The sequence below is a fragment of the Heteronotia binoei genome, chromosome 5, assembly GCF_032191835.1.
Source record: "Heteronotia binoei isolate CCM8104 ecotype False Entrance Well chromosome 5, APGP_CSIRO_Hbin_v1, whole genome shotgun sequence".
NCBI lineage: Eukaryota > Metazoa > Chordata > Lepidosauria > Squamata > Gekkonidae > Heteronotia > Heteronotia binoei.
Window position 1 is genome coordinate 16,627,776 of NC_083227.1, and position 26,478 is coordinate 16,654,253.

The window sequence follows — 26,478 nt, forward strand, 5'->3', positions numbered from 1 at the left end:
CCTGTATAAATCGATGGTGCGGTCTCATTTGGAATACTGTGAGCAATTCGGGTCATCACACCTCAAAAAGGATATTTCTCTCTCTCTCTCGGCTTGACTTAGCGAACGAAGATTTAAGAAAGGTGCAGTAGTCCACGTCTGCTGCAGGCTCGCTGGTGGCTGACAAGACCAATGCGGGACAGGCAGGTCCGGCCACAGTGGCTGCAGGGAAAAGTCTGATTTGGGGTTGGTGCTGTAGCAGTACGATTCTTCCTCAATCTCCTTTTGTCCTCAAGACCACCTATGCATGCGAGACTTCCTGTTTGGCTGGAAGACAGGCTGCAGCTCCCTAGCAAAGGGGGATTTTATTTTCACTATTCAGGGTATTAAAGACCTCTCTGGGGGGGTCTATGCCCATTAACCCTAGTCAAGGGTCAATCCAAGACGCCGTTTATTTCCTTTAGCTGTTGATTTCGATCTAGGGGGAGGCAGGGAGCTGCCTTCTTCAGATCTTGAGATCCAGCGAATAGAGGGACCGTCAGCCATTCTCTGCAGTAGAATTTAAAGTCATTAATTTGACTTAAGCCTGTCGGAATCCAAACACTTAAAGACGGACTGACTTTAATTGCAAGATAACAAAGCTGGAGTGTTGGAAGAAAGAACATCTGTAAGGTACTTTAATCTATTCTTATCTCCACTCCAAAAGACCTTGAATATTATTTAAACGTTGGGTGGATTATAAACAGATGAAGTTAAAGCGTAACTGAATAAAGAAAATTACCTTGTCAAGTTTGAACTCTGAAACTTTGAAAGTAAAAGGCTGTAGCAGAATCTGAAAACAAAAGAGGGAGTTGTTGTGACGGACTGTGGTCTGCGGTTGGTGACGTGCAAAGAAAATCGCTCTTTATTGTGAATTCACTCCTACAAACTGTTGGAATTTAAACAGACTGAACTGAACTAAGGCATAACTGAAAGAAAATTCAGCCTGTGAAAACTGGATGTTGTTAAATTAATAGCCTCGAAAGATATTTGAGAAAAGGACAAATTGTTTTGAATATGTGTGGCTGTGGTTTCTTCACGAATTTCAAAGGCTGAGATACCAGACACGAGATCAGAGCAAATTGTACCAGGAAGTAAAAGGGGCTGGCCAATAATACAGAATCTGTAAGGATTACAGAAGCTGTGACATCTGACCTTTGAACCAGGAAGGAAGTAAGACTAAGACCAAGAAAGACCTCTCTAGAACTGAACTTTACCATAGAGAAACGATTGCCATTTTAAAAGGGAGAAAAACTGTCAAATTTGTTAAAAATCAATATCTTTGCCTAGGAAGATAGGAGGAAAACGAAATTAGTCTCATTTGAAAAAAAATAGGTTCTAAGCTATTGGACTAGGTGTTGAATTTTAATTGGCGAATTTTTTAAGGTTTGGTGACTTTTTATATGTCAGAAGGGAGAATAACTCGTGCAAGGGCTTATTCATTTGACAAGATGCAATCCCAATTTGACTCTCTGGAATTGAAAATGTTAAAAGCTATGGATAAAATGCAAATGGCAATGAAAAAAGAATTTAAAAAGGAAGTTGGATATCTTAGAAAAGATATAGAGGGTTTCAAGGATGAAATAAAAAATAGAGCTAAGGAGGTAGAGGGGAAAGTGGATACACATGCCTCTACCTTATTAAAACTTCAAGAGAAGGTCACAATACATGATTGCAAGTTGATGGAAACACAAGTTCGTTTGAGAGAGGTACCTGAAAAGGAAGAGGCAGATTTAATCGGATATATGGTGAACATTATCACTGAATATTTAGAGGAAGACCCTGACAAATTTAGGAGTATGCTGGATGGTGCCTATAGAGTCAACTCAGTATATGCAAAGGATAAAGACCTGCCAAGAGACATTGTTATAAGATTAAGATCAAAAGATTTGGCAGGAAAATTTTTTGAGTAAAGGTTACCAAAAAGCTTGGGCCATAGAAGGGAGCAAAATCAAAATAATGAAAGAACTACCAAGACAAGTGATTAGTGATAGGAAGAAATACAAGAAGTTAACCGACCAGCTGCGTGCAGAGGGCACAAGATATAGATGGATAATACCTGAAGGTCTTGGATTTGAGCAACATGGGAAAAGGATCACAATAAGGAGTGAACAAGAGATGCATAGCTTTTTTGAAGAGAACAAAGAATCAACATCATAATGGAGTACAAACTATTATCTTGGAATATAAATGGACTAAATTCACCACAGAAAAGAAGGAGAACATTTCATTGGATTAAAAAACAAAAATGCAACATAATCTGCTTACAGGAAGTTCATATACAACGCAAAGACAGTAAATTTTTGTGGAATAGAAATTTGGGGCTGGAATTTTTTTCATTAGCAGAACAAAAGAAAAGAGGGGTAGTCTTTTATATCAAAGAACAACTTGAGCCAAAATTAATATTTAAAGATAAAGAAGGAAGATATATCGCTGTAGAGGTGACAATGGAGGTGAAAAAAACGTTATTATTAGGATTATACGCGCCCAACGGAGCGAAAGATAAATTCTTTAATGACATAAATCGACAACTGGATGAAAAGACATATGATCAGGTCTTGATGATGGGCGATTTTAATGGGACAATACAAAATAATATTGACAGATCAAGCCAAAAGAAGAATGATAAAGAAGGAAAGCTACCCAATTCTTTCTTTGAGTTGATTAAACAGGAGAACTTAGAGGACATTTGGAGAAAGTTTAACCCTGAAGTAAGAGACTATACATTTTACTCAGCGAGACATAACTCTTTCTCTAGAATAGACATGTTATGAGGTTCCCAAAGCTTGGGCCTCATAACAAAAAAAATTGAGATTCTACCAAAGGTTTGAGCGGACCATAATCCAATATGCTGGTCTACAAAATTGCAAAAGAAAACAAGAAGATGGAGAATTAATGAGGATTTACTACAAGACAAAGACATTGTGGCATTCTTAGAAAAGGAGACTGCAGCATTCTTCCAAATAAATGAAACAGATGAAATGGAATTTCAAACAGTTTGGGACACCTATAAAGCAGTAATGAGAGGACTATTAATAACATTGAACAATAAAGACAAAAGAGCCAAGGAAGAAAGGTTGTCAGCATTGCAAAATGAAATAAATAAAAAAGGGATTTGAAAAAAGACCAGAGAAAAAGAAATTAATAAAAGAAATTACAATATTACAATCCCAAGTTAAGCACTTGCTGAACAAAGAATTAGAATGGAACTTAAAAAGTCTGAAACAGAAATCGTTTGAAAGTGCGAATAAACCCGGTAAATATTTGGCCTGGCAATTGAAGAAAAAGAAAGAAAATAAAACCATAAATAAAATTATGGTAAATGGGAAAGCAATAGTAGATCAAGAAGGAATCAAAAGAGAATTTTTTAAATATTATGCAAATTTATTTAAAGGTGTGAACATTAGGAAAGAAAAAGTGGAAGAGTATCTACGGAATATCCAAGTGGCACCTTTGACGGAGTATATGAAAGACTTTAAATGACCTAATAGAGAAAATTGAAATAGAAGCAGCAATAAAAGCAATGAAAGAAGGCAAAGCTCCAGGGCCAGATGGATTTACATCAAAATTTTACAAAACTCTTAAAGATGAGATAACACCCAAACTGTTGAAATTGTTAAATACGATAAGAGAAGAAGGGAAAATTCCAAATACTTGGAGGGAAGCTGTAATCTCTCTGATTCCTAAAGAAGATAAAGATATCACAAATGTAAAAAATTATAGACCAATTTCATTGTTGAATAATGACTATAAGATTTATTCAAGAATTTTAGCAGAGCGATTGAAGCAATATTTGATCAACTTTATAAACAAAGACCAAGCCGGATTTCTTCCTAAAAGACAAATAAGAGACAATGTAAGAGCTGTTATTAATGTTGTGGAATATTACGAGAAGCATCCAGAAAAGGAAGCGGCCTTATTCTTTGTGGATGCAGAAAAAGCCTTTGACAACTTGAACTGGGACTTTATGTTTGCGGTAATGGAAAAAATAAACTTAGGGGAACAATTTATAAAAATGACAAGAGCAATATATATGGACCAACAAGCAAAATTGTGCATAAATGCAGATCTTACCAAAGAATTGAAAGTAAGTAAAGGAACAAGGCAAGGATGTCCGTTATCACCATTGTTGTTTATAATGACTCTTGAAATTTTGTTACAACAAATACAAAAAGATAAAGAAATGGAAGGACTAAAAAGTAGAAGATTCTCTTATAAATATAAAGCTTTTGCAGATGATATAGTGTTCATATTGGAGAATCCGATTCAAGTGTCACCATTGCTGCTAGCTAAGATAAAAGAGTATGGAGAGCTAGCAGGACTATATATAAACAAAGAGAAATCGAAATTCTTATGTAAAAACATGCAACCAAATAAAATAAAAGAATTGCAAAAGGTGATGGGTTGTGAGGTCACTACTAAAGTCAAATAACTTGGAATAGAGATAACAATGAAGAATATTGATCTATTCAAAAATAATTATGAAAAACTGTGGTGTAAGATGGACAAAGATTTGATGAAATGGAATAGGCTTAACTTGTCCTTACTGGGCAGGATAGCTGCAATTAAGATGAATATTTTGCCAAGAATAATGTATCTGTTTCAAACTATCCCGATTGTAAAAGATGCCAAGCAATTTAACAAATGGCAAAGGAAGATTTCTGACTTTATTTGGGCCGGAAAGAAACCAAGGATTAAGATGAAGATTTTAATAGATGCTAAAGAGAGAGGTGGTTTTCAACTTCCGGATTTAAGATTGTATCATGATGCGGTTTGTTTGACATGGATCAAAGATTGGATAATGCTGTTAGATAAAAAACCTTTATGGTTAGAAGCCCATGGGAATAAATTCGGCTGGCACGCGTACATGTGTTATGGGAAGAATAAAATGGACGTTTTTTTCTCTCACCATTATATCAGAAATAGTTTACTAAATACTTGGATAAAATACAAGAAATATGGGGACGAGAGAAAACCGCTATGGATAGTGCCAGCAGAAGTAATAAAAATAACAGCTGAATCCGATGAAGAAAGAGAGATGTCATATAATCAACTGCTCAAGATCCAAGGAGACAAAATCGAATTAAAATCCTCAGAAGAGTTAAACAATAAGTATGATTGGTTTCAAATGCAACAAATCAAAAGCTTGATGGAAAATGATATTAAATCGGAGGGAATCAGACGAGAACAAACAGAACTGGAAAGGGTCCTGCTTGGAGATAATGAAAAATTGATATCAAAAGTATATACATTATTATTGAAATGGTATACAGAAGAAGTAGTAAAGTCTCAAATGGTCAAATGGGCAATCAATGTGAATAGAGAAATACAAATGGATGCGTGGGAGCACCTTTGGAAGAACTCAGTGAAGATCTCCACTTGTCAGAGTATAAAAGAGAACTGTTTTAAGATGATGTATAGGTGGTATATGACTCCGAAAAAATTGGCTAAGATGAGTAAAAAGATGTCGGATAGATGTTGGAAATGTAAAAAACATGAAGGTTCGTTCTTTCATATGTGGTGGACTTGTGAAAAAGCGAAAGAGTACTGGAAGATGATACAACAAGAAATCTCCAAAATTTTGGGTTACGACTTCAAGAAAACTGCAGAGACGTTCTTGCTTGGATTACAATTAGAAAAATTTCCAAAGGAAGACAGGACTCTAATTTGGTACTTGCTATCAGCTGCTAGGACATTGTATGCGCAGCTATGGAAAAAAGAAAAAATACCAGAGAAATGGGACTGGACTATGAAAGTTTTATCGTGGAGTGAAATGGACAAACTAACTAGAACGCTGAGAGACTATGATTTAGAGATATTCAAAAAGGAGTGGAAGAAATTTAAAGGATATATGGAGAAAGAGTGGAATATAAAAAGACATTGGACAATTTTTTAGCATTAATGAGAAAAAATATATATATATTGAACTTTGATCAGTTAGTAGTACCTTAAGTATTGAACTTGAATCTAACTTCGGGGAAGTCAACATTGGAGGGAGGGGGGATTGAAATGCCATATGGGTTAGCACTGAAAATTTATAATTAAGATTTGTAACCATATGCTATTAATAAATTGTTAAAACACAAGACCAGCTATGCATGCGTTCTCAAAAGAAGGGACAGCCTGGTGGATGGTGTGCCTCCATGCTTTGCGATCTGAGGCTAGGTCAGACCACTGGTGATGGTTAATGCAACAGGTACCAAGGGATTTCTTCAAGGAGTCCTTGTACCTCTTCTTTGGTGCCCCTCTATTTCGATGGCCGGTGGAAAGTTCGCCATACAGGGCAATCTTGGGAAGGCGGTGGTTTTCCATCCTGGAGATATGCCCTGCCCAGCGCAGCTGCGTCTTCAACAGCAATGCCTCGATGCTTGTAACCTCCGCCCGCTTGAGGACTTCAGTGTTGGTCACAAAGTCACTCCCGTGGATGTTGAGGATGGTGCGAAGGCAGCGCTGATGAAAGCGCTCAAGGAGTCGCAGGTGATGACGGTATAAAACCCACAATTCGGAGATGTAGATGAGGGTTGTCATCACAACCGCTTTGTAAACATTGATCTTTGTGCCTTTTTTTCAGATGCTTGTTGCTCCACACCCTTTTATGCAGTCGGCCAAATGCACGGTTTGCCTTTGCCAGTTTGTTGTCAATCTCCTTGTCGATCTTGGCGTCTGAGGAGATGATGCACCCCAGGTAGCTGAACTGCTGGACTGTCTTCAAAACTGATTCACCCACAGTGATGCAAGGAGGGTGATAATCTTCCTGGGGTGCAGGCTGGTGGAGAACGTCTGTCTTCTTCAGACTAACATCTAGGCCGAATAGCTTGGCAGCCTCTGCAAAGCAGGACGTCATATGCTGCAGAGCTGATACCGAGTGGGAGACAAGTGCAGCATCATCAGCAAACAGTAGCTCTCAGATAAGTTTTTCTATTGTCTTGGAGTGGGCCTTTAGTCGCCTCAGGTTGAACAGGCTGCCATCGGTGCGATAGTGGATGTAGGTACCATTGTCGTCATCTAAACATACTGCAGCTCTTTGAAGCATCATGCTAAAGAAGATCGTAAAGAGAGTTGGCGCGAGAACACAGCTTTGCTTTACACCTGTGATTACTGGGAAGGGCTCTGAGAGATCGTTGCAATGTCTAACTTGGCCTCGCTGGTCTTCATGTAGCTGGAGGAACCTTGGGGGACATCCTAAACGTTCCAAGATTTGATACAGGCCGTTCCTGCTAACGGTATCAAAAGCTTTGGTAAGGCCGACAAAAGTCACATATAGACCCTTGTTCTGTTCCTTGCATTTCTCTTGGAGCTGCCTAAGAAAAAATACCATGTCGGTGGTGCTCCTGTTAGCTCTGAAGCCACACTGGCTCTCTGGGAGGAGTTCTTCTGCAATGGTGGGCACCAGTCCGTTCAAGAGTATTATAGCAAGGATTTTGCCTGCAATGGAGAGCAGGGTTATCCCCCGGTAGTTGGAGCAATCTGACTTTTCCCCTTTGTTCTTATGTAGAGTAATGATGATTGCATCGCGAAAGTCCTGTGGTAGTTTGCCTTGTTCCCAGCAGGTGACAAGTACTTTGTGAAGTGTGCTATGTAGTACTATGCCCCCATGCTTCCAGATCTCTGGTGGGATTCCATCAACTCCCGCTGCCTTGCCACTTTTCAGTTGCTTGATGGCTTTAACAGTCTCTTCTAGGGTGGAGATCTCATCCAACTCTGTTTTCACTGGTTGAAGTGGGGTGAGGTGGATTGCTGAATCTTGAACTACGCGATTGGCACTGAAGAGATCCTGAAAATACTCCGACCACCAGTTCAGTATGGATGCCTTGTCTATGAGGAGCACTTGGCCGTCTGCACTACGCAAGGGACTCTGAGCCTGATATGATGGACCATATACTGCCTTCAGGGCTTCGTAGAACCAGAGAACCAGAGAGGATTGTGAGGAACTCCAAAGGGATCTGTTGAGGCTGGGTGAGTGGGCGTCAACGTGGCAGATGCGGTTCAATGTGGCCAAGTGCAAAGTAATGCACATTGGGGCCAAGAATCCCAGCTACAAATACAAGTTGATGGGGTGTGAACAGGCAGAGACTGACCAAGAGAGAGATCTTGGGGTCATGGTAGATAACTCACTGAAAATGTCAAGACAGTGTGCGTTTGCAATAAAAAAGGCCAACGCCATGCTGGGAATTATTAGGAAGGGAATTGAAAACAAATTAGCCAGTATCATAATGCCCCTGTATAAATCGATGGTGCGGTCTCATTTGGAGTACTGTGTGCAGTTCTGGTCGCCGCACCTCAAAAAGGATATTATAGCATTGGAGAAAGTCCAGAGAAGGGCAACTAGAATGATTAAAGGGCTGGAGCACTTTCCCTATGAAGAAAGGTTGAAACGCTTGGGACTCTTTAGCTTGGAGAAACGTCGACTGCGGGGTGACATGATAGAGGTTTACAAGATAATGCATGGGATGGAGAAAGTAGAGAAAGAAGTACTTTTCTCCCTTTCTCACAATACAAGAACTCGTGGGCATTCGATGAAATTGCTGAGCAGACAGGTTAAAACGGATAAAAGGAAGTACTTCTTCACCCAAAGGGTGATTAACATGTGGAATTCACTGCCACAGGAGGTGGTGGCGGCCACAAGTATAGCCACCTTCAAGAAGGGTTTAGATAAAAATATGGAGCACAGGTCCATCAGTGACTATTAGCCACAGTGTATGTGTGTATATAAAATTTTTTGCCACTGTGTGACACAGAGTGTTGGACTTGATGGGCCGTTGGCCTGATCCAACATGGCTTCTCTTATGTTCTTATGTAGAACCCTCTTAAATCACCAGTGTCTGCACACAGCTGGGTTCTCTCTGCAAGCTTGGTCCACCACTCGTTCTGAATGTCTCGAAGCTTGCGCTGGAGGTTGCTACATACAGCGCGAAAGGTTGTTTTTTTTCCCGGGACAGGAGGGCTGAGCAAGATGTGCTTGGTAGGCAGATCTCTTTTTCGCCAGTAATTCTTGGATCTCTTGATTGTTCTCGTCAAACCAGTCCTTGTTCTTCCTTGTGGAGAACCCGAGGACTTCTTCAGAGGTCAACAGGATGGTAGTTTTTAGGTGTTCCCAGAGTGCTTCTGGAGAAGGAACTGTGAGGCAACTGGGTCCTCAATTCTTGTCTGGAGTTTTGCCTGGAAGGCAGCTTTAACTTCGGCTGACTGAAGGCTGCCTACCTGAAACTTCCTCCGGGGGATACCGCCTCTCCTGGGTGTAGATTTAAAGTGAAGACGGAGATTGCAGCGTACAAGACGATGATCCATATGACATTCTGCACTGGGCATTACTCGGGTGTGTAAGACATCTCGAAGGTCTCTCTGGCGCACCAGAATATAGTCAATAAGGTGCCAATGCTTGGACCGTGGGTGCATCCAGGTTGTCTTCAGACTGTTCTTCTGCTGGAAGATAGTGTTGGTAATGGTGAGCTGATGCTCCGTGCAGAATTCTAGCAGGAGGCGCCCGTTATCATTGCAGTTGCCAATGCTGTGTTTGCCAAGTACTTCTTTCCAGGCTTTTGAGTCTTTACCTACTCTGGCATTGAAGTCGCCAAGGATGATCACCTTGTCCTCTGTAGGGGTCTTCCGTACGAGGTAGCGTGGATCAGCATAGAACTTGTTCTTTTCTGCAGAATCTGCTTGAAGGGTTGGGGCATACACACTGAAGAGTGTTGCATGTTGCTTGTTTTGAAGTGGGAGGCGCATAGACATGATGCGATCTGAGTGACCTGTTGGCAGGTTTTCGAGTTTAGAGGCAATGGAATTTCTGACCATGAAGCCAACGCCAGAAAGGCGGCTCTCAGCCTTTGACTTACCTGACCAGTAGAGGGTATAGCCAGCACCGTGTTCTTGAAGACTACCTTCCTCAGGGAAACGGACCTCACTGAGAGCTGCTATGTCGATATTCAACCTGAGAAGTTCGTGGGCAACTAGAGCAGAGCGTCGTTCAGGGCGACCACTGTCTACTGTGTCAAGCATGGTTCTGATGTTCCAACACGCAAGCTTTAGTCTTTGCACACTTTGTGAGGCAGGTGCATGCCTTTTCTTTGTTGTTATTTTTCGACCGCAAGTAAGGATGCCCGTTGACCACGGCTAGCAAACTGGGGAGGGAGACGAGCTTTATTTAGGCCACCTTTTCTAGGCCCCTCTCCGTGTGGAGCAAGCAGTGCTGTCCCTAAATAAGGCTGCTTGGTCGTTCAGGGTGCTGCCGAAAAATGCTTTCATCTCCGGGTCAGCATCAGGCGACCAATACCCTGAACCGCCTACATGCAGGATCGGGACTGCAGCTTCCAGTGGCATCTTCCACCTGCCGTTTCACCCCTTGCCCATCGCTGCAGGACTTGGTATGTTGTGGGTTGTGGATGTGGGTACCCTTCAGGCCTGCGCAGAGGAATTTTTAGGTGAAGTGCAGTGTGCGTAGTACTGGCTCCACCCTTTCACCATGGGGTCATCTGCCATGGCCCAGTAAGCCGGGACGCCGGCAGCGAGTCCTCCAGGTGGTAGATGTTACATTAACGAGCTCTGTCTGCCCGGGCTTGATGTTAGAGTTTTCCTTCTCTTGGCTGGCGAGGTTGGTGAGCCCAGCCTGCCCATCCGGTTATACCGCCGGACATTCGGTCGCACCATGACATGGCAAACTCTGTGAAAATGGGGGGGACCAGCGAGAAGGTGTTGCCACAGATGCAGTAATGCAGGAGAGGCCATTGCAGTGACCATCTGCCAGGCATAGCCAGACAGTGACCATGCAGCGTTCACTACACTGGGAAAGGAGAGGCGATGTATTGCACATGCACTTTCCCAGGGGGGACAGGACACCCAGAGGGAGCCCCCCCCAAAAAAGGATATTATAGCATTGGAAAAAGTGCAAAAAAGGGCAACTAAAATGATTCAAGGTTTGGAACACTTTCCCTATGAAGAAAGGTTAAAACGCTTGGAGCTCTTTAGTTTGGAGAAATGTTGACTACGGGGTAACATGATAGAGGTTTACAAGATTATGCATGGGATGGAGAAGGTAGAGAAAGAAGTACTTTTCTCCCCTTCTCACAATACAAGAACTCGTGGGCATTCAATGAAATTGCTGAGCATTCGGGTTAGAACGGATAAAAGGAGGTACTTCTTCACCCAAAGGGTGATTAACATGTGGAATTCACTGCCACAGGAGTGGGTGGTGGCTACAACATAGCCAGCTTCAAGAGGGGGTTAGATAAAAATATGGAGCAGGTGTCCATCAGTGGCTATTAGCCACAGTGGGTAGATGTATGTGTATATGTATGTTTATATGTGTGTGTGTGTTTGTATATATAAATTTTTTGGCCACTGTGTGACACAGAGTGTTGGACTGGATGGGCCATTGGCCTGATCCAACATGGCCTCTCTTATGTTCTTATGGGTTCAGGCAAGTAGATGTGAAAAACCTTAGTTTTAAACCCTGGAGAGCCGCTGCCAGTCTGAGTAGACAGTTCTGACTTAGATGGACCAAGGGTCTGATTCAGTAGAAGGCAGCTTCATATGTTCGCCCCAAGATGGCTGCCTGAGAAGGTGATAGGGAAACCTCACAGAGTGGTTGTTCTGATCAAAGAGGGGAGAGAAATAAGGAAAATAAGATAAGCCCGCCCCCCCCCCCCCCAAAACACAGTGAAGAAAGACTGTCCTTTTCCTTAGAAGCTGCAAGGTTGCCAGCTCCAGGTCAGGAAATTCCAGATGGCAGAGATCAGCTCCCCTTGAGGTGGGGGGTGGGGAGTGAATGCCTTCACTTGGGTGGGTCGGAAGACAGCAAGGCTGGTGTGGGAGCACTTTCCCAGAGGCCTTTAATGGTACCTTATCAGGTTGCTGGGAAATTCCTAAAGGCTCCCTACAGGCCTCTGAAGGAAAAGACTTTCCTCTTGGGGAACCACTGTTGCCAATCTCCAGATGAAGGCTGGAGATCTCTGAATCACACAGCTGCTCTCCAGATACATGGCAGAGATCAGCTCCCCTTGAGGTGGGAGGGGGGAGTAATGCCTTCACTTGGGTGGGTAAGAAGACAGCCAGGCCGGGTGGGGGGGAATTGTGTTACACAGTGGCCACTCTGCTCCATATTTTTATACACTCTGCTCCATATTTTTATCCAATCCCTTCTTGAAGCTGGCTATGCTTGTAGCCGCCACCACCTCCTGTGGCAGTGAATTCCACATGTTAATCACCCTTTGGGTAAAGAAGGACGTTCTTTTATCCATTTTAACCTGACTGCTTAGCAATTTCATTGAATGCCCACGAGTTCTTGTATTGTGGGAAAGGGAGAAAAGGACTTCTTTCTCTACTTTCTCCATCCCATCCATAATCTTGTAAACCTCTATCATGCCACCCCGCTGTCTATGTTTCTCCAAGCTAAAGAGCCCCAAGCATAAGAACATAAGAGAAGCCATGTTAGATCAGGCCAATGGCCCATCCAGTCCAACACTCTGTGTCACACAGTGGCAAAATTTTTTATATATACACACACACTGTGGCTAATAGCCACTGATGGACCTCCGCTCCATATTTTTATCTAAACCCCTCTTGAAGGTGGCTATGCTTGTGGCCGCCACCACCTCCTGTGTCAGTGAATTCCACATGTTAATCACCCTTTGGGTGAAAAAGTACTTCCTTTTATCCGTTTTAACCTGTCTGCTCAGCAATTTCATCGAATGTCCAAGAGTTCTTGTATTGTGAGAAAGGGAGAAAAGTACTTCTTTCTCTACTTTCTCCATCCCATGCATTATCTTGTAAACCTCTATCATGTCACCCCGCAGTCGACATTTCTCCAAGCTAGATTCCCAAGCGTTTCAACCTTTCTTCATAGGCAAAGTGTTCCAGCCCTTTAATCATTCTAGGTGCCCTTTTCTGGACTTTCTCCAATGCTATAATATCCTTTTTGAGGTGCAGTGACCAGAACTGCACATAGTACTCCAAATGAGACCGCACCATCGATTTATACAGGGGCATTATGATACTGGCTGATTTGTTTTCAATTCTCTTCCTAATAATTCCCAGCATGGCGTTGGCCTTTTTTATTGTAAACGCACACTATCTTGACATTTTCAGTGAGTTATCTACCATGACCCCAAGATCTCTCTCTTGGTCAGTCTCTGCCTGTTCACACCCCATCAACTTGTATTTGTAGCTGGGATTCTTGGCCCCAATGTGCATTACTTTGCACTTGGCCACATTGAACCGCATCGGCCACATTGACGCCCACTCACCCAGCCTCAACTGATCCCTTTGGAGTTCCTCACAATACTCTGTGGTTCTCACCACCCTGAACAATTTAGTGTCATCCGCAAACTTGGCCACTTCACTGCTCACTCCCAACTCTAAATCATTTATGAACAAGTTAAAGAGAATGGGACCCAGTACCGAGCCCTGCGGCACCCCACTGCTTACCGTCCTCCACTGTGAAGACTGCCCATTTATACTCACTCTCTGCTTTCTATTACTCAGCCAGTTTTTGATCCACAAGAGGATCTGTCCTTTTACTCCATGACTCTCAAGCTTTCTAAGGTGCCTTTGATGAGGAACTTGATTAAAAGCTTTCTGGAAGTCAAGGTAAACAACATCTATGGGGTCTCCTTTGTCCACGTTTGTTCACCCCCTCAAAGAAATGTAACAGGTTAGTGAGGCAAGATCTTCCCTTACAGAACCCATGCTGAGTCTTCCTCAATAACCCGTGTTCACAGACGCGTAGGGGGGGGGGGGCGGGGAGGGCGGCTCGCCCCAGGTCTGGGGGTCCCCGCGTTGGCATGGGGGGCCCCCAAACAATGGCCATGTTTCTCTGCACTGCGAGGGGGGGAGAAAAAGAATGGAGGCGCCCGACAGCGAGGGGGAGCGCGCGCGCACGGCGGAGGAAGGGGGTGTGGTGGGGAGGGGCAGGCGCACGCACGTCGGGGCTCCTCATTCCCTTCCCTTCCCCCCTTGAAGCAGGGCAACTGGGCCCAGGGAGGAAGAGGAGAAGGCGGCCTGGCCTGGAGACCCCGAGCCTCTCCGGCGGCTGCTTCCGGCCTGCTCCCCTGAGCGCGGCGCGGCGGCAAGGGCAGCTCCAGCCCCGGACACCCCAGCCCCTCCTCGGCCGCCCGACGGAGCTGCTCGAGCCACGTGCGGTGGGGCGCTGGAAGGCGGCGCTGCTGCCTGGACGGCTCCCCACCCCCCCATCCCCACCCCAGGCACCTGCGGGCGGCGCGCGGCTCTCCTCCTCCTCCTCCTCGTCTCCTTCCTCGGCGGCCGGGCGGGCTGCGCGCCTCACAGTGACTGGTGCTTGCACAGGGGAGTACCTTTACCTTTAGCATGCTGGCAGGGGCTTGAATTCAGATTGGGGCTGCAGTATGGGAGAGGCGGAGCTTAACCCCCCCCCCATGCTGTTTTGTTGACAAATAGCTGACCAGGCCTGTGATGTGCTCCCTGGGGAGAAAATGAGGGTTGCCAGCTCCAGGTTAAGAAATACCTAGAGGCTTTGGGGGTGGAGCCTGATGAGGGTGGGGTTTGGGGAAGGGAGGGTTTTCAGTGGGGTATCATGCCATAGAGCAGGGATGGCCAAACTGTGGCTCGGGAGCCACATGTGGCTCTTTCACACATACTGAGTGGCTCTTGAAGTCCCCACCAACCTGCCAGCCAGCTTAGAGAAGGCATTTGTCTCTTTAAATCACTCCTCCAAGCCAAGCCAGCTGGGAGCTTGGAAAATACATTTAAAATTAAAGTTGCTTTCTTTCCAGCTCTCCTCCCTCCCCCATCTATTTGTCTTCCTTCCTTCTAGCTCTCAAACATCTGGCGTTCATGACCTATGGCTCGCAAACATCTGACAATTATTCTATATGGCTCTTATGTTAAGCAAGTTTGGCCATAGAGCCTATCTTCCAAAACAGCCATTTTCTCCAGGGGAACTATCTCTGCTGCCTCCCAGGAGATCTCCCACCACCACCTGGAAGGTGGCAGCCCATGGAAAAACACAAGCAGCATATGGTTGACATACAGGCAAACCATGGCCCTTCAGGAGGCAATTGGGGTTGGGAAAAATCCCACCCCCCTTCCCAGTGTTCTAAGCCTGATCAGAATCAGGGACCCTGTCACTACTATTTACTAATTTTAAAAAATGGAAATCAGGGTACATATCTGCCAGTATTTTATTTAATTTAGCCCTTAAAGTCATGAGTTAATTTGAAGCCCGCTGCATTACTGAAGGAGCCTGTAGAAGATTATGCGGTCAGAGCTTTGCATTTTTTGTTTTCAGATTTCTGCAGGACAAACCCTGTTTTATTGGATGCCCTGTCCTGTTGATAGTGTTTGATTTAAACTATGTAATCCTGCCTTGAGTCTCATGGAGAAAGGCAGAGGCAGGCTATACATTACAAATAACTACAAAAATCAGGTCCACAAACTTACAGAAATGTTTTACTATACCCATCTGCGTGCGTATACTTACGCTAGAAGCATGTTGCTCTTTGGGAAGAGAAGACCAACTTTCTTGCATTTAAAAAAACCAAAAACTTTCCCCCACCTGGTCTCCTGGAAGAGATTTCTGCTCGCCACAGGTGACTAGGCAAGTGTCTGTTTGCAGACCTGATGTGGACGGATGCTTTCTTGCCGCAGCTTTTCTTTCCAGCAGCTGATGTTTTGCTATGTGGGACAGTGACCCTTCCAGGTGCAGCTTGGGGTGGAGTTTGCTATTTGGGGATGGGTATGATTTATTATTATAGATTCAACTTGAACTCAGCAGCTTGTTTTGTTTTCCCGAGAACAGATTATTATTATTAGGGCCTGCATCCAACTTCTGAATTTAACCAGATTGGGCTTGGGTTCCTTGTTATTTGGAGCAGGATGTCCAAGGAAAGGAAGGCCTCTTGTCATTTTAAGGATCCTGTAAGAGAGAGGGCAAGCTCAGCTTGTGTCTCAGGGAAAGGAGATAGTAAGAAGCTGTATCAGATGGAATTCCTTCTTCATAGGCCTCACCTCCTTGAGAGAGCCAGTGTGGTGTAGTGGTTAAGTGCGTGGACTCTTATCTTGGAGAACCGGGTTTGATTCCCCATTCCTTCACTTACAGCTGCTGGAATAAAGAATGGCCTTGGGTTAGGCATAGGTATCACAGGAGTTGTCCTTGAAAGAGCAGCTGCTGTGAGAGCCCTCTCAGTCCCACCCACCTCACAGGGTGTCTGTTGTGGGGGAGAAGATATAGGAGATTGTAAGCCGCTCTGAGTCTCTGATTCAGGGAGAATGGCGGGGTATAAATCTGCTCTTCTTCTTCTTCTTCTTCTTCTTCTTCCTCTTCTTCTTCTTCTTCTTCTTCTTCTTCTTCTTCTTCTTCTCCATTGAATAGTATGTGCAGCTGCATAACAATCCTTGGATGAGGTCCGCCAACTATTCTTCTACAAAATGACCCCTGCTTCTTCGGCATGTTTCTGAAAGGTAGAGAAGACAGTCCTGCAAAGCGGCTGGCCTGCTGTTTGTAGGGAATAAGGCTGAGTTGCAACAGCTGAAGAGGATTCACCTATGAAAGCCATATGATATGCTTGCAAGCCATATGATATGTTACATCACCATATGAAGTTACATCACTTCCTGTTTCCAGCAGGGCTCCCTCGCAAGTGGTGGCCATCTTGCGGAAGTGACATCACCAGAAGTGACATCATATCCTGTTTCTGGAGGCGTGCACACACATAGGGGGGCCCACATAAATCTTGGGCCCCGGGCCCCCAAAGCCCTAGCTACGCCACTGCGTGTTCATCAATGTGCCTACTCATTCTGTCCTTGATAATGCTTTCTACCAACTTTCCCGGTATTGAAGTCAGACTGACTGGCCTGTAATTTCCCGGATCTCCTCTGGAACCCTTTTAAAAGATGGGGGTGACATTTGCTACCTTCCAGTCCTCAGGAACGGAGGCAGATTTCAATGAAAGATTACAGATTTTTGTTAGAAGATCCACAAGTTCAACTTTGAGTTCTTTCAGAACTCTCGGATGTATGCCATCCGGACCCGGTGACTTATTAGTTTTTAATTTGTCTATCAGTTGTAGGACCTCCTCTTTTGTCACCTCAATCTGACTCAGGTCTTTCAACACCCCTTCCAAAATTAGTGGTTCTGGGGTGGGCAAAAAGTTCTCATCTTCCACAGTGAAGACGGAGGCAAAAAATTCATTCAGTTTCTCAGCCATTTCCCTATCCTCCTTCAGTAATCCTTTTACCCCATGGTCATCCAAGGGCCCCACTGCCTCCCTGGCTGGTTTTCTACTTCTAGTATATTTGAAGAAATTTTTAGAAAGTTTTACCTCAGTTTTACCTCAGAGACAGTTTTACCTCAGAGACAGCCACATCTAGACTTAGCTCTTCTCTGTCAACTGGCTTCAGAAAGGGCTGCAGAGCTTCTGCGGCTTCACAGAAGGCCATATCAACAGCCCACACTAACGGCCTCCCAGCACATACAGCCTCAGAAGGCCACTGCAATAGCCAGGGAGCCTGGCACTGCCTCAGAGGGCAAGGCTGTCCCACCTTTACTGTCTTTCACTCCTTCTCTCCCTCCTCTCCTCAGCCTCGCCCCAAGATGGCTGCCTAAGAAGGTGATAGGGAAACCTCACAGGGTTGTTCAGATCAAAGGGGGAGAGAAATGAGGAGAATGAAGTCAGCTGCTTTGGTCCCCCCACCACCACACACACACTGCTTTGGTCCCCCCCCCCCCCCCCCGCTACATACCCTTTCCTTAGAGGCTGCAGGGTTGGCAACTCCAGGTTAGAAACTTTCAGGTGGCAGAAATCAGCTCCCCTTGAGGTGGGCGAGGGGGAGTGAATGCCTTCACTTGGGTGGGTTGGAAGACAGCAGTGTTGGGGGGGCACTCGCCCTGAGGCCTTTAGTGGTACCTTTCCAGGTTAGTGTGAAATTCCTAAGGGATCACTGCAGGACTCTGAGGGAAAGGTCTTTTCTCCTGGGGAAACTCTTTTGCCAATCTCCAGGTGAGGGCTGGAGATCACTCAGAATGTTTGTTTAATTTGATTTATACCCCGTCCTCCCCACCGAGGCAGGGTCAGGGCGGCTTACATCAAAGTCATAGCGAGCTATGATCACAGTCATAAAAACAATAAAACCACTTAAATATATGTTAAAACACATAAATTAAAACAATAGACAGCTTTGTGCTAACACATTAGATGTTCCTCGTATTTCCAGGATGGCAGTTATTCCAGAATTCTCCTACGGTAGGTTGAAGGCCTTCCAGAAGGTCTTACAGGCCTTGTGGAACTGGGCAAGGTCCCGCAAGGCCCTAACCTCTTCCGGCAGTTGATTCCACCAGGACAGGGCTGCCACTGAAAAGGCCCAATCCCTGGTGGTCACTAATCTCGCCTCCCTCAGCCCGGGAATCACTAGGAAATGTTGGGATCCAGATCTCAGTACCCTCTGGGGTCCTTGGCCATACAGGGCTTTAAAAGTAATAACTCACACCTTGTAATGAATCCGGTACACTATTGGTAGCCAGTGCGGTTCCTGCAGCATTGGCTGTATGTGCTCCCACTTGGGCAGACCCAATAGCAGCCTAGCAGCCGCATTCTACACTAGCCGAAGTTTCCGGGTTTGCGACAAAGGCAGCCACAAGTAGAGGACATAACAGTAGTCCAATCTCACGGTGACCGTTGCATGGATCACAGTTGCCAGGTCGCGATGGTCAAGGAAGGGAACCAACTGTTTCGTCTGCCTCAGATGAAAAAAGGCGGATTTCGCAGTTGCTGCTATCTGGGCCACCATTGACAGGGAGGCTCCATTGACAGGAAATACAACTGCTCTCCAGATACATGGCACAGATCAGCTCCCGTTGAGGTCGGGGAGGGGGGGGGAGTGAATGCCTTCACTTGGGTGGGAAGATAGCCAGGCAGGGGTGGGGGGGCACTCACCTAGAGGCCTTTAGTGCTACCTTTCCAGGCTGGTGGGAAATTCCTTAGGTATCACTACTGGCCTCTGAGGGAAAGGCCTTTCCTCCTGGGGAACCACTATTGCCAATCGCAAGGTGAGAGCTGGAGATCACTCAGAATTACAACTGCTATCCAAATAGATGGCAGAGATCAGCTCCCCTTGAGGTGGGGGGGGAAGTGAATGCCTTCACTTGGGTGGACAGCAAGGCTTTAGTGGTACCTTTCCAAGTTGGTGGGAAATTCCTGGAGATTCTGTGGTGGAATTTGAGGAGGACATACAAGTTAGGGCTTCAGAGCAAGGTCTGCTAGACCCAGGTTCTTGCTGCGGAAGCTGACTGGGTGGTTCTGGACCAGGCATAGACTTCCAGCCTAACCTGCCTCTCAGGGTTGTTGTTCAGATCACGTGGGGGGAGAGGAGAATGATGCAAACTGCTTTGGCTCCCCCACTGTAGAAGCTGCAGGGAGGGGGAGGGCAATGGAAAGCTAAAGTCAGAGGGGCAGATAAAGGAAAGGAGATAGGGTTGCCAATTCCCAGTTAGGGGTGAGGCCTGGAGAGGATGGGGTTTGAGAAGGGATAGGACCTCAGACAGCTACAATGCCATTTCCTTCTGGGGAGGCACTTAGAGATCACTCAGATTTACAGCTGTTCTCCAAATGGCAGACATTAGGTGTTCTCCAAATGGGAGATATTGAGGTGTGTGTGTGTGGGGGGAGTCAGTGCCTTCACTTGGGTGGGTGGGAAGACAGCAAGGGTGGCAGGCACTCGCCCAGAGCCTCCTTCTCGAGCCTCTTTTTCTTCACAATGGGCCTTAGGTGAAGCCGTCATTGAGTTTTGGACAATGACCAAGTTCTCTTCAACTGAATCTTACATAGCCTTGTCAAACCAAGAAATTAACTATTGGAACTTCCAAGAACGGAAGTGAACCAGAGGAAAACCAAATGCCCATAAACTAGAGCACAGCAGTAGCTGCAGACAACAGACATGGGAAACCAATAGTTAATTAACAGCCTGGTTTTATCCATAAAACAGTCTCATGGTTACTTATATTCTTACAGATGAAATACCTAGGATGCTCTCTGCTGCTCCACCGCTAAGGCGCTCAGCACAGCAGAGCCACCACTCCTGCACGGGATTCCATGGGTGGGGGCTTGGGGGAAATAGCAAGACCCAAGGCCAAAGTGGGGAGGGGGGGAGCAAGCCAGGCCAGCTGAGGAAACAGGCTGCCTGCGCAGAGCCTCACAGACTCCCAGCTAAGCCAGTCAGACTGAGCCAGCCAAGGAAACGGACTGCTGCTGGCTGCACGGAGGTTTCTCAGTTTTAGTCTAAAAACAGCTGCTGCCCGCCATATGTGCCTCCTCCACCCCCTCCGTTGCCACTGCCAATCACTAGCCAGTCTGCACAGGATGTCAGCAGGATGCTGGGAAAGAGCACTGCCTGCTGGGAAAGCGAGTCTCAGAGTCACGCTGCCTAGGATGGCAGAGGGATGCACGAGGAACATGCTGGCCATGAAAACGGAGCGAAGGGAGGGAAGCTGGCCCGGGGACCCCCAGAGTTGTGGGGCCCCTAGGCAAGTGCCTAGTTTGCCTAATTGTTAATCTGGCTCAGGGAGCCTGTAAGCAGTCAGAGTCAGTGTTCCCTCTAAGCTGAGTTAGTGTGAGCTGGCTCACAGATTTTTAGCCTCCAGCTCACACATTTTTGTCTTAGCTCAGAAAGGATGAGCCCAGAGCACACTAACTTATGCAGTAGCTCACAACTTTAATGCCAGTAGCTCACAACTTTAATGCCAGTAGCTCACAACTTTAATGCCAGTAGCTCACAAGTAGAACTTTTGCTCACAAGACTCTGCAGCTTAGAGGGAACATTCAAAACTAGGCATCTCATGCAGGAGGCAAAATGTGCTTTTTAAGTGGATGTTATTCCACACTTCTATGTTTCCTTCACTATGTAAATTCAATGTACAGCAGGAAGAAGCTGCTGGAATATTTGTGGAGCACTGATGGAAATTCAGGTACAGATCAGACCACCTTGCTTGGGTTCTAACAGGATCTCTTTCTTTCTTCCAGCCAGGAATGAGGAGGATGAGGAATTGCATCCTCCATCACCAGATAAAGTCAAGAACGAAGGCTTGAGAGGAAGCTTCCGGAATCAAAGCAGATCTAAGAGTCAGAAAAGAAGCCATGTGGTCAAGAAGAAGGATAAACCCATTCCTTGCCAAGGGGGGGATTTGCAAGAAGCCATTTTCATAGTGAGGGAAAGAAACAAATGCTTGGTGTGTGGAGTGGACTTCTCAGATAAATCCAAATATAATGACCACTTACAAATGCACGGTGGGAACGAGACCCATCAATGGCTGGAGTGTGGAAAGACCGTGATTCACAGAGCAGAGCTCCTTAGAGATCTAAGGACATCTATAGGAGAGAAACTTTGTAACTGCTCAAACTGTGGGAAGAACTTCTCAGATAAATCAGATCTTGTTCAACACCAAAGGATTCACTCAGGAGAGAAACTATTTATTTGCTCAGAGACTGGAATGGCGACCTCTAAGGGAGGAGAAGATAATGTGAATTTTCTAAGGCAGAGTATAATGAAGGCATGGAAATGCTTTCGCTGCAGAAAGTACTTCAGACACAGATCACAGCTCCTTGTGCACCAAAGAGCTCACAGATGGGAGAAGCCTTTTGAATGCTCAGAGTGTGGAAAGAGATTTAGTCACAGTAGCCATTTTCAAACTCATTTGAGGACCCACACAGGGGAGAAGCCTTTTGAATGTTCCGAATGTGGGAAGAGATTTAGTCACAGTAGCCATTTTCAAACTCATTTGAGAACCCACACAGGGGAGAAGCCTTTTGAATGCTCAGAGTGTGGGAAGAGATTCAGTCTGAATGGCATTCTTCAAAAACATCTAAGAACTCACACAGGGGAGAAGCCTTTTGAATGTACAGAATGTGGAAAGAGATTCAGCCAGAGTGGCAATCTTAAAGAACATCTAAGAACCCACACAGGAGAGAAGCCTTTGGAATGTTCAGAGTGTGGGAAAAGATTCAGTCACAGTAGCCGTTTTGAAACTCATTTCAGAAGCCACACAGGGGAGAAGCCTTTTGAATGCTCAGAGTGTGGGAAGAGATTCAGTCAGAATGGCACTCTTCAAAGTCATCTAAGAATCCATACAGGGAAGAAGCCTTTTGAATGTTCAGAATGTGGGAAGAGATTCAGTCACAGTGGCCATTTTCAAACTCATTTGAGAACCCACACAGGGGAGAAGCCTTTTGAATGCTCAGAGTGTGGGAAGAGATTCAGTCAGAATGGCAGTCTTCAAAGTCATCTGAGAACCCACACAGGGAAGAAGCCTTTCCAGTGTTCAGAATGTGGGAAGAGATTTAGGCACAGTAGCACGCTCCAGGAACATCTAAGAACCCACACAGGGGAAAAGCCTTTTCAATGCTCAGAGTGTGGGAAGAGATTCAATCAGAGTGGATGTCTTCATAAACATCTAAGAACCCACACAGGGGAGAAGCCTTTTGAGTGCTCAGAGTGTGGGAAGAGATTCAGTCTGAATGGCATTCTTCAGAAACATCTAAGAACCCACACAGGGGAAAAGCCTTTTGAATGTTCAGAATGTGGGAAGAGATTCAGCCAGAATGGCAATCTTCAAAGTCATCTAAGGACCCACACAGGGGACAAGCCTTTTGAATGCTCAGAGTGTGGGAAGAGATTCAGTCACAGTAGCCGTTTTGAAACTCATTTGAGAACCCACACAGGGGAGAAGCCTTTTGAATGCTCAGAGTGTGGGAAGAGATTCACTCAGAATGGCATTCTTCGAAAACATCTAAGAACTCACACAGGGGAGAAGCCTTTTGAATGTTCAGAATGTGGGAAGGGATTCAGTCAGAATGGCACTCTTCAAAAACATCTAAGAACTCATACAGGGGAGAAGCCTTTTGAATGTTCAGAATGTGGGAAGAGATTCAGCCAGAATGGCAATCTTCAAAGTCATCTAAGGACCCACACAGGGGACAAGCCTTTTGAATGCTCAAAGTGTGGGAAGAGATTTAGTCAGAATGGCACTCTTCAAAAACATCTGAGAACCCACACAGGGGGAGAAACGTTTTGAATGCTCAGAGCATGGGAAGAGATTTAGTTGGAGTGGCACTCTTCAGAAGCACCAAAAACCCTATACAGGGGACAAGACATCTGAATGCTGAGAGTGTAGAAGGAGATTCCATCGTTATGGCCATCTTTGCAGCACAGGACTCTTTCCCTTACTCCATTTTTAAAAACTGTCCTTCTAACAAGGGGGCAGTTCCTCCCCTCTGTGCTCTCTCATGCAATGCTGCGAAGTTCAGCTCCTCACAGAACTTAAAAGAGATTTACGATCTTATGTCACCCTGACTTGCTTAGTGTTGATTAAAAAGCCTCCCCTTTTTGCTTCAGAGTCTGCTTTTGAGACATTCCTGTAACTTTTGAGTATAATAAACCCTATTTCCTCCAGATATTTTTTAACCAAGAGAATAGCTGGAAGTTTTGCTGCTCCTCTGCCACTGGTATCTCTCACTGCCTTGCTCAAGACTCCTCAGTTCTCTCAAGGCTCACACTTCTTCTATGAATGTTGACCATTTGTATGTGGTTACCTTAGAGAAAGCTACCCCATATTCTGAGCACTGCTCAGTGCCATTGCAACAAAGATTCTGTACATCGGCTTTTCAGAAATGATGGAGGTTCTGGTGCTTTATTTCTCTCTATTTTAATCTCTATTTCTCTATATTTTAATTTTCTATATTTTATTTCTTCACTATGTTTTAATGTATTTTTCTTTTAATGGCAAACTATATTTTGGTTACATGTTAAAAGGTAAATTAGTTGGATGGTAAAAACTTCTGAGAAAGGAATGCCCTCAATTTGACCCAGGCTTGCTTATAACAATAAAGTGATTAACAGACATTCTCACGTTTTGACATGTTTTTGTTTTACTGGTTTCTCACACTCATGTTACCCAGATCAGAGGTTTGCTCAATTTGTTAATTTTACTATTCTGTCACTGGATCTTAAATGTGTACCATTTTGCATTTTAAACCACTGCTTACCAGCTATATGTAGCTCTTCTCACTGTACCTGATTCCTTGTCTGATGAAGTGTGCTTAGAGCACACGAAAGCTTCCATTCTGAATAAAAACTTTGTTGGTCTTAAAGGTGCTACAACTCCGAAATCCTTGTTTGTGGTTGAGGGTGCATCCTTGCCCAACGCACACTGGTGGACCAAAGCGCTTTCTGAAGGTGATGCCGGTTCTAGTGCATGGACACTTGTCTCACTGCTTCATGGGTGGAAGGAAAAAAAGATGCAAATAATACATGGAAGTTTAGAAATAGAGAATCTGTGCAATTTGCATGTTGGTAGCCAGAAACAGCGTTGTTTTTCTATGAAACTATATCGCAAGGAACATGGATGGGAAATCGTTATGCATCCTTTACACACTAATCCCACCGGGGTGCACCAAACCAAAAGACACTTCTTGGGATGTGGCACCTTGAAGTCATGTTTTATTTATTTATTTAGATTCATATCCTGCCCTTCCCGTAACAGGCTCTGGGCTTTTTAAAACTAGTGAGAGAATTGAATGGGATGCTCAGAGAAATACATTTCAACAAATTATGTATGCAACTTGTTCAGGGTCAATGAAGCCTTTTCCAACTTTTGTCAGGAAAAAAGTCACTGGGAAACAAATCTACTGGCTAAAAGAAGGTTATTTCTTTACACGCATTAAGGAACATTTAGCTAAACAGATGCCTGCAGAACGGTGGTTTCATGTCCTGATGCTCCCATCAAAGACAGCCTCTCCCCATACGAACCTCAGAGATCATCACAATCTGCTAACAAACATCTACTGCAGGAGTGGCCAACGGTAGCTCTCCAGATGTTTTTTGCCTACAACTTCCATCAGCACCAGCCACTGGCCATGCTGGCTGGGGCTGATGGGAGTTGTAGGCAAAAAACACCTGGAGAGCTACCGTTGGCCACCCCTGATCTACTGACTATCCCTGGCCCAAAAGGACGTCTGGCTTGCCTCGATCAGTTTCCAACAATACCAAATACACAGTATACCAAACATTTCACAAATCCTGGCTCCAAAGGTGATGTTCCCTTTATGTGCCCGTCAACTGAGCTAGTGCCTATTGGAAATTTGATCAAGTGGTCTTAATTGATGTCAAAAAGAAAAAAAATTGAGCAGATCGGCTCTTTGAGGAAGCATTTTGTGCAAAACGTGATCCAAGTTGACTGGCACATAAAGGGAACATCACCTTTGGAGCCAGGATTTGTAAAGAACTTGGATACCACACAGGATTGTACAAGAAGTGAGAAGGACTGGATAGTCTGTGGACATTGAAATGCTGTGAATCCTTTCCTTTTGTGAAATTTTGGTATACCGTGTATTTGGTATTGTTGGAAACAAACATGGACAAATAAGAATTACTTTGTGTGTGTACACACACACATATAGATATAGTGTGTTTTTTACACAGTTGTTTTCTGCTTTAGACTGTGTTGCCACTTTTGTAAGGTCAACCAGGGCCAGGGCTTTTTTGGCGCTGCCCCCAACTTGGTGGAATCAGCTCCCTGTGAAGATTTGGGCCCTACCAGATTTACTACCATTCCGGAGGGTCTGTAAAACGGAGCTGTTCCACGAGGCCTTTGGTTGAGGCAGATGGGCATCCTTATTTCATTCATTTTGTAGTGATTATTTAGTCACCTCTCTATACTGATTTACCATCTTGATTGTTAGAGATTGGGCCGACATTGTTGACATCTTTGACAGACACCTGTGATATTTATGTTTCAACCTGTGAAATATGTTCACACCATCCATGCTGCCTCTGTTTAAGTTCTGTTTAATGGTTTTGACTGCTTAATTGTTTTATTGTTGGATTTTTAAAACTGTCTTATTGTGTTGTAATCCACCCTGGCAGGGGTGGCCAACGGTAGCTCTCCAGATGTTTTTTGCCTACAATTTCCATCAGCCCCAGCCAGCATGGCCAATGGCTGGGGCTGATGGGAGTTGTAGGCAAAAAACACCTGGAGAGCTACCGTTGGCCACCCCTGCATTATGGGAAAGGGTGGACTATAAATACACAAAATAAAAATAAAATAATAAAAGATTTCGTCAGAAATACAAGACGAGCTGCAGAGGGAGAGGGGTCCAACAGTAGTTGGAGGTGTGTGTGGTGGGACAGTGGACACATGTGGCTATAATGTAATGAGACATGCCCTGCCTAGATCCCTGCTAGGGTGACGTCCAAATGAGACTACTGCATAATGCCCTGTATTTTGGTCTCCCCTCAAAAGGAGCATGGAGACCACCGTTGGTGTTGGTGCAGAACACCACAGCTCAGCTATTAATGGGAGGTAAGTTGAGGATAGATACGACGTCCACTGTGCAGCCACTCCATTGGTTACCCATTTATTTAATTTATATCCTGTCCTCCCTGCCAAAGGCAGGATCAGGGCAGCTCGCAGGTTAACGGTCACAGAATTATTATTATTAATAA

General features: G+C 44.9%; 1 protein-coding gene across 1 annotated transcript in view; it reads left to right on the forward strand.

Moving 5' to 3' along the window:
- LOC132571098 (oocyte zinc finger protein XlCOF6-like) overlaps positions 1–23,877 on the forward strand; it is a 43,488-nt gene extending 19,611 nt beyond the window's left edge. The window contains exon 3 of the mRNA XM_060237775.1: positions 21,003–23,877. Coding sequence (XP_060093758.1) covers positions 21,003–23,050 — 2,048 coding nt within the window. The 3' untranslated portion in view covers positions 23,051–23,877. The remainder of the gene's footprint in view (positions 1–21,002) is intronic.
- Positions 23,878–26,478: the final 2,601 nt, after the last annotated feature.